This window comes from Trachemys scripta, chromosome 16, assembly GCF_013100865.1.
Source record: "Trachemys scripta elegans isolate TJP31775 chromosome 16, CAS_Tse_1.0, whole genome shotgun sequence".
Lineage (NCBI taxonomy): Eukaryota > Metazoa > Chordata > Testudines > Emydidae > Trachemys > Trachemys scripta.
The window spans coordinates 19,344,329-19,359,090 of record NC_048313.1 but is presented as its reverse complement, the minus strand read 5'-3'; the positions used below and the strand labels follow the sequence as shown (position 1 = coordinate 19,359,090).

General features: G+C 52.0%; 1 protein-coding gene and 1 pseudogene across 1 annotated transcript in view; both read left to right on the top strand.

Moving 5' to 3' along the window:
- The first annotated feature begins 1,921 nt into the window (after positions 1 to 1,921).
- Positions 1,922 to 4,728, top strand: LOC117888606 (annotated as a pseudogene).
- A 5,301-nt stretch (positions 4,729 to 10,029) lies between these two features.
- The window catches only part of LOC117888608 (zinc finger protein 501-like), a 34,340-nt gene continuing 29,607 nt past the window's right edge, over positions 10,030 to 14,762 (top strand). Inside the window, exons 1-3 of the mRNA XM_034792163.1 lie at positions 10,030 to 10,207; positions 12,409 to 12,523; positions 13,902 to 14,575. Of these exons, the coding sequence (XP_034648054.1) occupies positions 10,175 to 10,207; positions 12,409 to 12,523; positions 13,902 to 14,575 (822 nt within the window). The 5' untranslated portion in view covers positions 10,030 to 10,174. The remainder of the gene's footprint in view (positions 10,208 to 12,408; positions 12,524 to 13,901; positions 14,576 to 14,762) is intronic.

Genomic DNA, 14,762 nt, shown 5'->3' with positions numbered 1-14,762 from the left:
GGCCCCGCCCCTCACCCTGCTCTCCTCCAATCCCCTCCTCCCTCCCCCTGCAAGGTCTGCCCCTCACCCTGCTCTGCTCCAATCCCTTCCTCACGCATCCTGCCCTGCTCAAGCCTCTTGGCCCAACCCCCTTTTGTCTGTCAATCCCAGGGGAGCCCGGTGTCTCTCCAGAGGCCGGCTTGTATCCTAGGCTCCGGTCACCTCTCGGTCCAGTCCTTCCTCCCGCAGACCCAGGCAGAGTCCGCGTGTTCCACCTGCTGGAGTTTCCTTTTGTCAAGTCTCAGGGGGAGCCGTGTTAGTCTGGATCTGTAAAAGCAGCAAAGAGTCCTGTGGCACCTTATAGACTAACCGACGTACAGGAACACGAGCGTTCGTGGGTGAATACCCACTACATGCATCCGACGAAGTGGCTATTCACCCACAAACGCTCATGCTCCTATACGTCTGTTAGTCTATAAGGTGCCACAGGACTCTTTGCTCCTGTTGTTAGGTATCAGTTGTTCAGTCCCTCGGGTTCCCATTGTCTTTCTGGGATCCTTCATTGATATGGGTCAGCTTTAGCTTTAGCTGACCCATTCAAGCCAGCAACAGTGATGTGACACAAACACCTCAGTCTCCTGTTCCGCCCCAAGAGCAGCTGTTTAGCCCTTTCGCATCCGCTGGGTAGCAATCCATAGTCAAGTCCTTGCCGTCCATATCATTCATGGAAATAGTACAGAAAAATCCCATTTTGTCACATCTGTCAGACTCATTCATCCTGCCGTTGCTTATTACTACTAATTGTTTGTATTACAAAGGGCTTAGAGGACCCAACCAACAGTATTGCCAACCTCAAGGATTCCAAAATTATAAGTCAGGCCCCTATGAGATTTGCTTTAAAATAATGAATTTTGTAACAACAATAAATGGTGGGCGTTTTTTGTTTGATTGATTGATTCTTTAGGTTTCACATTTTCAAGCTTGTCTCAGCAAGTATGCGGGCTAGAAACTTACCGAGCAGAGAGTCTCACATGATCTCATGACTCCAGGAGCTGGGGCTTTAAGGAAAAAAATCACACCACCAAGACCATGATCTAATTGTGCCAGGCACTAGACAAATACATAGAAACAATCCTTGCTCTGCCAAGCATATCATCTAAATAGACAAGTCAGACAGAAGGTGAAGTGGTTTGTCCAAGGTCACACAGCAGATCAGTAGCAGAACCAGGACTAAAATGATGGTCTCTTGACTGCTACACTACCCAGTAGATAACACTGCCTCTTTCCTGTGTCCTCCCTGTCCCCTCCTCACACCCAGTTTGTCTCTTTTATCCACCTGTTGCATCTTGTCATCAATCTAGACCATGAGTAATCTGGGGCAGGATCTTGTCATGTACAATCTTGTATGTACAGTACCTAGCACAATGGCTCCCCAATTCCTAATTGGGATCCTAAGCGCTACCATAATACATAAAAGAAATAATAACTAGTGTGGGGCATGGGTGGCTTCCCAGCAGACCTGTTGGTAACCGTATCTGTAATGGTGGCCATGGAGCACCTGTGGGCAGCTGAAGCCAGTGGCTGGGCAACCAGCCTTGATTTAGCCACTGGCTCCTTGATCAGTCAGTGGTGCTGCCTGCATCCTCAGCAAGCAGACTAGCAAGCACAGCAGCAGGACATGTGTCCCTGGTATTGCACTTTGCATTCAGTGGGCAGAAGGCAGACCTTTTTTTCCAGGTTTAACCACACAAATAAAGCCCCCGGCCTGCAATACTCCACCCTAATTGCTCCATTGTTCAGGATTTTTCCTTCCTATCTAGGAAACGAAAGGGTTACAACCATAGAGCTCCCAAATCAGCAGGCTCTTAGAGGAGATGAGGAAACATAGTGAGGGGGAGATTTAACAAAGACCTTCCTGTTCTCAGCCTCCCCCTGACACCAAGTGGCTGAGCCTTGCTGCTGGGACCCCTCTCAGCTCCTTCTGCCTGCAATGGCTGGATCCCCTTCTCCACTGATGACCCCAGAAGGGGAGTAACGTGTCCCCATCCCAGAGCAGGAGCAGTGAGTTAGGAGGAGGCGTAGAGAGAAGCGGCCCCTCCCCTGGGAAAAGAAACAAGGGAGGCAAAAAAATCATTGCCTGTGCTAAGTGGGGCAGAAAGGAGTATCGAACTCTGAGCCAGGCACCTCTTAATGAGGTGAGCTAAGAGGCAAGGATACAGAGGTGGCTGTCACTCTTGTCATGCCCTGTAGCGTGCTGTCTATCTTTAATAATAATCCCCGGCTCTTCTATAGCGCTTTCCATCAGTAGATCTCAAAGCATTTTACAGACAAGAGCAATATCATGATTCCCATATTACCACTGGGGAAACTGAGGCACGGAGCAGAGCGGTGACTTGCCCAAGGTCACCCCAGGTCTCCCAAGGCCCAGTCCAGTGTGGTGTCCAGTAGCCCACCCAGGTTCAAATAAGTGAACATGGTCCATTCTCGAGAAACTCAAAAGCAGTTTGAAACCACAGCTGCCCTGGTGCTGCAGTGACCACATACAACGTTCCTCTGGGGCTGCTCTAACGTACACCAGAGTGTGGCCAGGCCCTGAATACGGGATGTGCAGAGGTGACTTCGGTACCTTTGCCCTGCCACTGCACAGGAATAGAGTAACTGAGGATCGGGTGCCCAGTGTGTTTAGATGGGATGCAAATCAAAGATTGCTCCCACCTTGCTCTTCTGGGGGGGGATTCGGCTCCAGAGCTGCAGTATCAAAGGGTTTGTTTCCCAGTTTAAAACGTCTGTCTCTCACACACAGGAAGCGACTCCTGCCAGGACGCTCTTTCTATTCCAGCCGATGTTGGAGTCGCTAATGGCAACAAGGAGGTAGATCATCATCCAGTAGGCCCTGACGAGGCAGAACCACATAGTGTATTGGGCAAAAGGTCCAAAGAGAACGTTGCCCAGCGTCCTTGCCAAGGAGAAGCCTGTGAGGACTGACACAGGTCGGAAAGGAATCAGACAAGCCATCCAGAGAAGAGTCAGGGGAAATCTGATCTGGCTGAAAGGGAATGCAAAGACCTTCGAGCCACGAAAAGGAGAAGGCCTACAAATGTCTGCAGTGTGGGAAAAGCTTCTACCCGAGCGCGGCCCTCATTGGACACCAGTTAATCCACTCAGGAGACCGAGCCTACCAGTGTCCTGACTGCGAGAAGACCTTCACGCAGAGCTCGCCCCGGTGCATCACAGGAGGACGCACACTGGAGAGAGCCCCTACCGAGTGTCCTGACTGCGGGAGGAGCTTCAGCCAGAGCTCGCACCTGGTGTACCACCAGGGGATCCACACAGGAGAGCAACCCTATGAATGTGGGGAGTGTGGGAAGGGCTTCTACCAGACCTCGCACTTCGTATAACACCAGAGGACCCACATGGGCGAGCGGCCCTACAAATGCCCCGCATGTAGGAGGAGCTTCAGCCTGAAGCATCAGAGGATCCATGTGCGAGACAGACCCTACAGATGCAGCCAGTGTAGGAAGAGCTTTGGTCTGAACTCAAATCTGATCAAACATCAGAGGGTCCACACAGGAGAGAAACCTCATCTCTGCGCCGACTGTGGGAGGAGCTTCCGGTGCTGCTCCGCGCTCATCCAGCACCAGAGGACCCACACGGGGGAGCGACCCTACAAGTGCACCCAGTGTGGAAAGTGCTTTAGTCAGAGCTCCAACCTGATCCAGCATCGACGGAGCCATGTGGACGAGGGACCCAATTCCCCTCCTTAATGTAGCAAATTCCCAGACTGGATCAGCCCCAAGGTCCATCTAGCCCAGTGCCTTGTCTCTGACAGTAGCCAGCACGAGAACTCCCCAGCAGGCCGATGTGGGATAATCGGCCCTCCCATTAAGGGGATGATGGCCGTATTATTTGGACACGTAGGGGGAAGCTTTCAAAAGCATCCGAGAGTCCGTGGAACTCGTGCTTCTAAATCTGTTAGGTGCGTCTAAAAATCTCCTCCTGACCATATATTTTAGAGACATTTTTATCTTCTGGTTTCTTGCCTTCTGCTCCCATAGAGCAGCTGAGCTGTGGGGCAGGGGGGATTTGGATCAGCCCATAAGGCAGCCCAGGAAATCAAGGGCAGCAGAGGAATGTATTCAGATCCTTTCTCTCTGTTATGAGATGAGTTACTGCAGCAGCAGCCAGGTGGGTGGAGCTCAGCAGTGATTTCTGGGAGGGCTAAACCTGAAAGCAGAACCACAAGGGTGGTAGGGTGGGCAGCCACACCCGTATATCATTTAATAAAGAGGCAACAGCAGGAAGAGCTGAAACATGGCTGGGTCAGGATTCCGGAACACCAGGAACTGGTCTCTTACAGACCTGGGCATATGGCGTGTAAGTGCCCAAAAGGACAAAAAAACCAGAGAGATCTTAACAAAAACTGGGCAGTCATGCTTACGCTTGTCACCAGACTGTGGGTAAAGTTCTACTGGACCAGGGAAAAGAGACAACGCAATCCCCCTTGATCTCAGCTGTATGGAGCATGGCGGACATGCAGAGCAGATGAACCAGTCGGGATGGTTTTGAGGTGGCACATGACAAGGATATTTGGGGCCAGATTTTCAGTGTGTTGGGTGCACGCTGGGTCTTTTACTCGTTTGCAAATTTGGCCCATCGCAGTTTGTAAAACCTGGCCCTTCTCTGAGTACCTCAATGGGAGCTGAGCTCGTTTGAAAATCTGACCCTGGGTTAGTTTGAAGAGGTCTTGAAATGTTTTCTCCTGGGCTGAGTGCTTGAAGGAAAGCCAGGTCATAGTCTACCTGATTGGGTGTAATGATGATGCCCAGGCATGGCACACTGACAGGAAAGTGTGATCCGGGGCACTAAGCATTGTGTTGTTTGCCTTGCAGACAGTTTCCAAGCGTTTTGGGAGGGGAAATGTAGAGCGTAGGAACTCGGAAATTCCCAGACTGGCTCAGACCTGAGGTTCATCTGGTCCAGTATCCCGTCTCCACCAGCAGCTACTTCAGAAGAAGGTGTAAGAACCGCACAGTAGCAGATGTAGGATAACCTGCCCCCACATTAGGTCTCTAACAGAGAGCTATTTAAGTCCTGAAGCATGAGATTTAATAGCTCCGCTCATGTCAGCAGTCACTGTTCTAACGCTGGATTTTTTTTTTTTTTTTTTTGTTATCTGTGTAAATATCCATTCCCTTTTTGAAGGACTCATTGGAATTTTAGAGTGAATTCCCCACTTGTGTCCAATGTCATTTTACTTGGATCAATCACTAGGCACCCTCATATTATCCTTATCACATCCAAAAGGGGGGAGCAGCACAGAAACCATAGAGGAGGATCTGGTAAAGGCTCATAGCTTTGTGACATTACAGAAAGTCTTGGATTTGGGGTTCTTGCCTTCTTGCTTATTGGATAAACAAACCTATCACTTTTTCAATGTTCCACTTGTCGTCGTCTTTCTTTCCTAGGTCTCGGGTGGTCTTGTTATAAAGGGCAAAGGCTGAGATTTTCCAAGATGCCTAAGGAAGGACTTTCATGTTTTAGGTCTTGTCTATCACAAAATTTGTGGGAGCTGAGCTGCGTCTGTGGTATACAGGAGGTCAGAACGATCATCACAATGGTCCATTCTGGCTTCGGAATCTATGAAAATAATAGTAACCAGCTCTTACATAGTGCTTTTCATCCATAGATCTCACAGTGCTTTATAAAGGATGGCAGTATCATTATCCCCATTTTACAGATGGAGAAACTGAGGCACAGAGAAGTGACCCAACTTACCCAAGGTCACTGGTAGAGCTGGGACAAGAACTCGTATCTCCTAAGGCCTAGTCCAGGGCAATATCCACTATGCCACACTGCCTCCCAAAGCTTGTATGACTGTAGATAAAGTGGCAAAAAAAAAACACCCCCCCCAGTGTGGCAGCAGCTATACCTGTATATTTATGCTGTATACAGTATATCTTATTCCCATCTGGACCAGCTCTTGAGGGACAACATGATCCTCCCAGTAGAGGACTGGACCCCAAATTTTCCCCTTACTTACACGAGTGGAAATCAGACTTTTCTGGTTTTCCAGATTTCCCGCAGATCAATAGGATTCTGCGCCTAGAACATTCCCTGAGATTCTGGACTAGATGGGACGTGGCATTCAAAAGCTATCGCATGACCGACAGAAAGACAAACAGGGAAATGCCACTGAGTTGTGTACAGAGCTTCCCTTTGCTCGACCAAAAATCAGCAAAGCCTTAAAATGCCCCTCTCCTATGATGCCTGCGGAACACTAGACAAAGGCTAGACAGCTGGTGTGGGGATCACATTAAATCCAGCTTTGACAACCCAGGGGAAAGGAAGTGCCTCCCAAAATCATGAGATTGGCTAAAAAATCCTGGGATTAAAAAAAAATTAGGGTTAATTTAGAACCTTTACGGGTCATGTTTTTCAGTTTTTCTCTACTACTGCGAAGGTTAGAAACAAACTTGATTTTTTCAATGCAAACTGCGATTCACACCGAACCCCATGACTCCAAGAGCTAGGGCTTTAAGAAATCCCAACTATTAGATGAGTCTCTGCGCACTGCACTGTTACCCTAATCGTCTCCTCCCTGCCCCGACTGTTGGGGTATGTCAGGGTTAAGTAAAGACTTGGGTAACTGCTATCATGGTAATAGCGAGTAAAAGCACAGGCAGGCACTGTTTCTTCGCTTGATAGATAAAGGTGCCATCGTTCCCCCTTCCCTTCTGCGTGTTAAGGATAGATAAGCGTTGCAGCTGCATAAGGAAAGTGGTTGTCTGAAGGATCCCCTTTGTGTGAAGAAGTATTATCTTCCCCCCTCCCTTCCTCTCCCAGCTACTTAAATGAGCTTGGGGTCATGGCCTCTTCCTCCCTCCCCTGTGAACTTAAGGGAACTTGTGGCTACAATTATTGAAAAGAAATGTATCTTCAAGGTAAAAATGTTTGTATGCTTAATGCTGTAAACAGTAAACAAGGGCGGGGATAATTATATTCAGTATATAGCTATTAATATTCATTAGATGGGCATTCATATGTCATCACAATTTGTGGAAAGCAATCCACAATAAAGTTCATAATCCAGTCCTCCAGCTTTCCAGGAAGCCGGTGGCCTTCCTGGAAAGGAGATATTAAAGCCTGGCTAGCCGCATGTCTAGATTGTGCCCGACACCAGCCAGACCCAGCTGGTCACAAGGGAAAGCTCATGGAGCGACCCTTAACTGGTCCCTGGGAAAGAATACAGGTGGATTGTGTGGGTCCCCTTCCCCGCACTAAAGCTGGGTATCGATTCATGCTGGTAATAGTAGAGGCATTCAGTAAATGGGTGGAAGCCTTCCCTACTCGGGACCAAACCGCCAAAACCACTGCTCGCTGGGGGGGTTCCCCGGATCATGGATTTGGATCGAGAGCCAGCATTTCACAGCTCCCTATTGTGGTACCCCTGTAAACTGCTGGGTGTGGAGCAGCAACTCCACATCCCCTACCACCCTCAAGCCACTGGGCAAGTGGAGCGCATGAATCGCACCATCAAGGAGGAGCTTTGGAAGGATGCCAATCTGGGAGGCACCAGTTGGGCCGAGCTCTTGCCTTTTATTTTAATACATATCTGAGCCCGGCCTTTCAAAGCCACAGGCTTCAGTCCCCACAAACTTCTACCGGGCAGACCAATGCCTCGGTGGGAAAACCTGCTCACACCCCCACTGATGGAACAGGTTGTGCAGGCTAACATGGAGGGTTGGAGCCTCCAACAAGGAGGCTGCCCAATCAGAGGGCAAGTCTAAGGCCCAAAGCAAGGCCTGGTATGATCCCCCACACAATCCCCTGGATCATATACAAACGGGGATGTTGGTGATGTATCGTGCCCACGGCCCCCACCCCTTCCCGGTGCCTCGGTGGGAGGGTCCTTATCTTGTAGCTGTCATGATTCATCCATCTCTGGTGTGCTTATCCCAGGAGGGTCAGCACTGGTGGGCTCACGTCTCTCAGGTAAAGCACTATAATTAGGGTGACCAGACAGCAAATGTGAAAAATCAGGAGGAAAATGGACCTCGGCCACCTTTTTACAGCTGGGGTTTGGGGGTGGGAGCAAATGGAGATGGTCCCAAGAACCCGTGTGGCAAGTGCGGATATAAAATAACGAAACACGGTTTCTAATGGGGTCCGAGGTGTCCTATCCACGCATAGCCTTAATGTGGGTGGGACAGGGAAATACATGGGAGGGGTGGCCGCAGAAACTGCCGCCCCTGCAGTGCATAGAACCCATCCCGCCTCAGCATTGGGTGGAACAGGGAAATAAGAATAAGAAAGTGTTGTGTTGTTTACTACTTCTCATAACACAAGAACTAGGGGTCACCAAATGAAATGAATAGGCGGCAGGTTTAAAACAAATAAAAGGAAGGCTTTCTTTACACAACGCACAGTCAACCTGTGGAACTCCTTGCCAGAGGATTTTGTGAAGGCCAAGACCATAACAGGGTTCAAAAAAGAACTTGATAAGTTCATGGAGGATAGGTCCATCAATGGCGATTAGCCAGGATGGGCAGGAATGGTATCCCTAGCCTCTGTTTGGCAGAAGCTGGGAATGAGCGACAGGGGATGGATCACTTGATGATTCCCTGTTCTGTTCATTCCCTCTGGGGCACCTGGCACTGGCCACTGGCGGAAGACGGGATACTGGGCTAGATGGACCCTTGGTCTCACCCAGTATGGCCGTTCTTAGGTTCTTATAAAATTTGCTGGGAGGGATCGGCCGTGCTTGATGGCCAGGTTCTGGAGCGTGGAAGGTGTGTGGAGCGGGTGGGATTTGGACCAGGAAACTTCTTGCAGCTGAGAAACTCTACTTATCAGATTCATATACCAGCCGTGCAACAGCTTAATGTAACCGGACACCCAACAATACCCATCAATTGGACTATGGTAGTGCTGGAACCCAGCTGGACGAACTGGGGTCTTTTGACACAGTTGCACAGGCAGCTTCAGGCCAAGCAACACCGAACACAGGTCTTGGAAGCCCAGGCCCTTCGAGGAATGAATGCCTTCCAACTAGCTACTGAACTGCCTGCTGATTATACTTGCACTGATGTAGCCTGTGCCCTTTGGACAGGCCTAATGGACACTCATTCGCTCCTTGGTCATATTACTCATGTTGTAGGGGTGTTATTCATATTAATTGTATTACTGATCGTATTCATGGGGTACTTTAGGTTATGTGTTGCCTTAGCCTCTCCCCGGAAGCCATACTTGTAGATTCAGCGGCTTACCCCTTTCATGACCTGCCTTCTCTCTCTCCCCGTAGCATGACCGGTGGACCAAGGTATTGGGCTAACCGGAGCCAGGGCCTCCAGCCCCGCCGTGCAGTGTGTGGGAAGGAGGGACGCCTGGGCCCTTCTTTGAAGAGACTTGGGGAGTGTTGGGGTATGTCAGGGTTAAGTAAAGACTTGGGTAACTGCTATCACGGTAATAGTGAGTAAAGGCACAGGCAGGCACTGTTTCTTCACTTGATAGATAAAGGTGCCATCCTTCCCCCTTCCCTTCTGTGTGTTAAGGATAGATAAGCGTTGCAGCTGCATAAGGAAAGTGGTTGTCTGAAGGATCCCCTTTGTGTGAAGAAGTGTTATCTCCCCCTCCCTTCCTCTCCCAGCTACATAAACAAGCTCGGGGTCATGGCCCCTTCCTCCTTCCCCTGTGAACTGCTGATTAAGGGAACTTGTGGCTACAACTACTGCAAAGAAATGTATCTTCAAGGTAAAAATGTCTGTATAATATGCTTAATGCTGTAAGCAGTAAACTGGGGCGGGGATAATTATATTCAGTATATAGCTATTAATATTCATTAGATGGGCATTCATATTATTAAATAAGAGTTTTGAGGGTGTTGTAGTTAATGTGAGTATTCACATATTAACTTAGATAAAAGAAAATCACGTGATTAACTCGGGGCTTACTCGACAACTGAGTCGAGCGGAACAAGTAACGGAATAAAGAAGTCCGTTTACTCAATCCGCCTCTGGGTCAGCCTGCTCCTCCTTTCCATCTCCAACAGTAACCTACTCCTCTTCAGAGCATGGGAAAGCTGCTACGTGGAACCAGGGGAGCACCTTGGAAACCCAGCTCTTATGGTCTTCCAGGCACGGCGTAACGGTAGAGAAACAGGAGAGCCCAGACTTTCTCCAAGGATTCAGAAGAGAAGATGAATGAGAACCAGCAACAAAGTAGGGCAGGGGTAGGCAACCTATGGCACGCGGCACGCGAGCTGATTTTCAGTGGCACTCACACTGCCCAGGTCCTGGCCACCAGTCCGGGGGGCTCTGCATTTTAATTTAATTTTAAATGAAGCTTCTTAAAAACCTTGCATCTGAAGAAGTGAGGTTCTTACCCACGAAAGCTTATGCTCCCAGTACTTCTGTTAGTCTTAAAGGTGCCACAGGACCCTCTGTTACTTTTTACAGATTCAGACTAACACGGCTACCCCTCTGATACTTAAAAACCTTGTGTACTTTATATACAACAATAGTTTCGTTATATATTATAGACTTATAGAAAGAGACTTTCTAAAAACGTATTACTGGCAAGCAAAACCTTCAATCAGAGTGAATAAATGAAGACTCGGCGCACCACTTCTGAAAGGTTGCTGGCCCCGGAGGTAGGGCGCTCAAGTGGGCCAAATTCTCTGTTGGTGTAAATCAGTCGTAGCTCCGCTGAAGTTAACGGTCGCTATGGGTGATTTACAGCAGCTGGGGATCAGGGCCCTACTGATTTCAATGGAGCTATGGCCGATTTACACCCGCTGCGAATCTGGCCCCACGGATTTCAGCGCCGCTGGTGGCTGATTTACACCCGCCGGGGCTCTGGCCCCGCGGATTTCAGCAGGGCCCCTTGGTACAGCGCCGTGCGCCGGGGGCTGAAGCGCGCTAGGCGGGCGCTGTTACCGCGGGACGCGCTCCCCCGTCCCCGGGCGCTGCGCACGGGGGGCAGCCCCCGAGCCTCGGCGGGTCCCCGGGCTGCGCGCAGGCTTCCGACCATAGAGCGGCAGCCTCCGCCCGCTGCTGGAGCTCACAGGCCGGGGGGAGCGAATAGAGCAGGGACCTTCCTGTTCCCAGCCTCCTCCGGCTCGCTGCAGCCCGCAGCCCCCGGGTAGCCTGATCCTGCAGCCCCCGCGCGCCGGGAGAGCGCCCCCGAAGCCGAGACCCCGGGCCCGTCCGCTGCGGTGAGCCGGGCTGCAGGGCCGGGGCCGGGGCCGGGGAGGCGCAGGGAGAGGCTGCCCCGGGGGAAGGGAAGCGCCAGCTGGGGAGGCGAGAAATTGCTGCCTCTGGGGAGCAGCCCGGGATCGGGAGCCTGGAGGGCGGGGAACAGGGCCAAGGCGGCTGCAGCCCCTTGCAAGCGGGGGAAGGCGGCACGGCCTACGGGGCCAGCAGGCTACCGAGGGGCTTCTAACGCGCCCGTCCCCGGGGCCTGGAGGATCTGAGCAACGGAGTCCCCTGGGCGTGGGCCCGAACCTGCTGGGCTTCCCAGGGGAGAGAGGGACGGTGCCCGCCTGGGCAGCCCGGCTCCAAACTCCAGTGCCCCGTGCCAGGGTGGGGGCCCCCAGTAGTGCGCCCTCTTTTGGCTAGTGGTTAGATGCGCTATAGTGCAGCCGTGGATTAGCGGGGTGCTGGGATCCCTGGATCGTGGGGGGAGAGAGGGGCTGCTGGGGAGCAGGGGCTGGGATTCAGGATGGGGGGTGCTGCAGGGGAGCAGAGGGAGGGATCCGGGATCACTGCAGGGGAGCAGCGGCTGGGATCCAGGATCTGGGTTTTGTTGCTGGTGAACCTTAGCTTAGTTCTCTCCCGTGGTATTATTCTGATTACTTTATATTACATTACCACCTAGGGGCTCCAGCCAAGATCAGGGCCCCATCACGCCAGGTGCTACGACACGGTGCAAGAGAGAGTCCCTGCCCTGAAAAGCTCATGTGCTAAAGACAAAGTTGGGAGGGGAAACTGAGGCACAGAGCAGGGCGGTTACTTGCCCCAAGTCACCCAGCAAGCTCGTGGCAGGGCCAGGAATGGGACGCCCCTGTCCCGGTGTGGTACCATAGCCCGAGACCACGATGAATGGATTTTGCTGTTTTTTTGCCCCAGAAGAGATCTGATCTTTATGTTTATTAGGAAGAGCAAGAGGCTTAATTCAGAGCTGTTTCTGAGTCAGCCAAGTCCCCTTGTGCGTGGAGGGCCTTCCCCTGAGCACGCCATCCTCTGCCCTTCAAATATCCTAGGATCCTGACAAATTTCTCTGCGCCCTATCCCATCTGCTGGGATTCCCCATCCTTCAGGGGCACCGGGGGGGGGGGGGGGGGGGCGGGCCAACACAACAATAAAACAACCCCCCGTTGGCATGTCCCGTTGTCACCTGCCTATTTGCCTTGTGTCTTTTGTTTGGGCTCAGGATTTCCCGGTTCCTGAGTCTCACGTGATATTCTGGATGGAACAAGAGGGAGAGCCACGTGTCCAGGATTCCCAGGACTTGAGGGAAGCGGAGCTGCCAGGAGGCACCTGTGCAGGTGAGGGAGATGTCCAAGCAGCCCCTGGACCTCAGCATGCAGGGGAAAGAGAGGAAATCCCAACACAGCTGTTGCAAGCAATACAAGGGTGGCTTTGTCTCCCCCTAGTGGCTGCAATGTGTATTGCGGTATGCCTCTGAGCTAATGGGCCTGATTCTTTAGCGCAGGCTGTAGGGGATTATGCTTTAAGATCCAGCGTGGCCTAGTGGATAGAGCAGTTGTCTGGGCTTGAGAAGATCTAGCTTCTATTCCTGGCTCTGCTACTGACCTGCTGGGTGACCTGGGCAAGTCACCCTGCCTCAGTTACTCCCGCTGTAAAAGGGCTAATAATACTGACCCGCTTTGTAAAGCGCTTTGAGGGAACAAGTGCTATATACGAGTTAGGTATTATCCAGCACCCTGCAGCTCCAGCTAAGTGTCTTCCAACAAGCTCCTTCTCATCTAGTTCAATACTCCAGGCAGGTGTCAGTGCTAAGCTTTCCACCCGTCCTCATTGACTTCTGATTCTATCCCCTCTTTGCACCCAGCTGTTCTGGAGCGACCAAGTCTAGGGGGAACTGGGGGAGGGATAGCTCAGTGGTTTGAGCATTGGCCTGCTAAAGCCAGGGTTGTGAGCTCAATCCTTGAGGGGGCCATTTAGGGAACTGGGGTAAAAATCTATCTGGGGGTTGGTCCTGCTTTGAGCAGGGGGTTGGACTAGATGACCTCCTGAGGTCCCTTCCAACCCTGATATTCTATGACTCTATGCTGGATATTTACGACAATCTCTCTCCAGTTTATTACTTGTAATGATTCCCCCAAACAAGCTGAGGGCCCCCTGGTGGTAGGTGTTGTACAAATACATTTTAAGAGGGAGGTGGTCTATGGTACTGATACGGCCCCCTTCACCGTAACACGGCCGTTAGCAGTCATCCTCCCAGGCAGAGCAGGGCTGTCCTCCCCAGTGTACATGTGGGAACAGAGAGCCTGAGGACTCGTCCACCGTCACACGGGTAGCGGAGGAGGAACTTGTACTGAGGTTTCCTGGATGCTAGTCAAATGCGCTAACCATTGGGCCACCTTCCTTCTCCACACACCCCTCCCCTGAAGAGTTCATAATGGCCCATAGCCTCCTGGGTATTTAGGTGCCTAACTCCCAGGGGCACCTAAACGGTGTTCAGTGGGAGTTACGCACCTAAATACATGTGAGGATCTGGGCCTAATTAGACAAAACGTGGGAGGAGAAACAGAAAAACAGAGAGGGAAAGTGCCCTGCCCAAGGTGGTGGCAGAGACACGAATAGAAGCCATGTCTCCAAGTGTTGGTCCAGCACTGCCCACTAGTCTGCACAGCCTTCTCTGTGCTTAGCTCGGGACTGGTTTATCTCTCTTCGTTCCAGCCGCCGATGGAAGTGTGAGTGAGACCGAGGGGGAGACGCCCCAAGAGGGAGGCGCTGAGCCGCAGGGGCCCGTCTCTGAAAGCCTCAGGGGGGCTGTCTCGCAGAGTCCCAATCCGGAGAAAGCTTGCGAGAGTCAGGGCCGGCCGGAAAGGCAGCGGAGAAAGACCCCGGGCAAGAGGCTGGTTAAATCTGCCACCCAGTGCGAGAAAGGCTTCCGGAAACTCAAGGACATCCTGGTGCTGCGGCGATCACATTCGCGGCTGAGACCCACCATCTGCAGCGAGTGTGGCAAAGGCTTCAGCCGGAGCTCCGACCTCATCCGGCACCAGATCACCCACACCGGCGAAAAACCTTACACCTGTGCCGACTGCGGCAAAGGCTTCAGCCAGAACTCCAATCTGGTGACCCACCAGCGCATCCACACCGGCGAGAAACCCTACCAGTGCAGGGACTGCGAGAAACGCTTCAGCGAGAGCTCCGCCCTCATCCAGCACCAGCGCACCCACACTGGTGAGAAGCCCTACAAGTGCGGGGAGTGCGGGAAGCGCTTCAGCGTCAGCTCCAACCTCATCCGCCACCGCCGGACCCACACCGACGAGAAGCCCTACATATGCATCGAATGCGGCGAGAGCTTCCGCCACAAGTCGCAACTGAGACGGCACCAGAAGCTGCATGTGGCGTAGAAAGTGGCAGGGAGAGGGGGATAGATCGGATACAGAACAGGTGGTTGGGTGGGATGCGGGGGGAGGTTGTGAGATGGGGGATTCCTTGCAGGGAGGGGACGGGGGGTGGCGTGGATGGCTTGGGGGACGCTCTGTTGCTTAGGGACAGCTGGCGGTGGGATTAGATGGGAGACGGTTC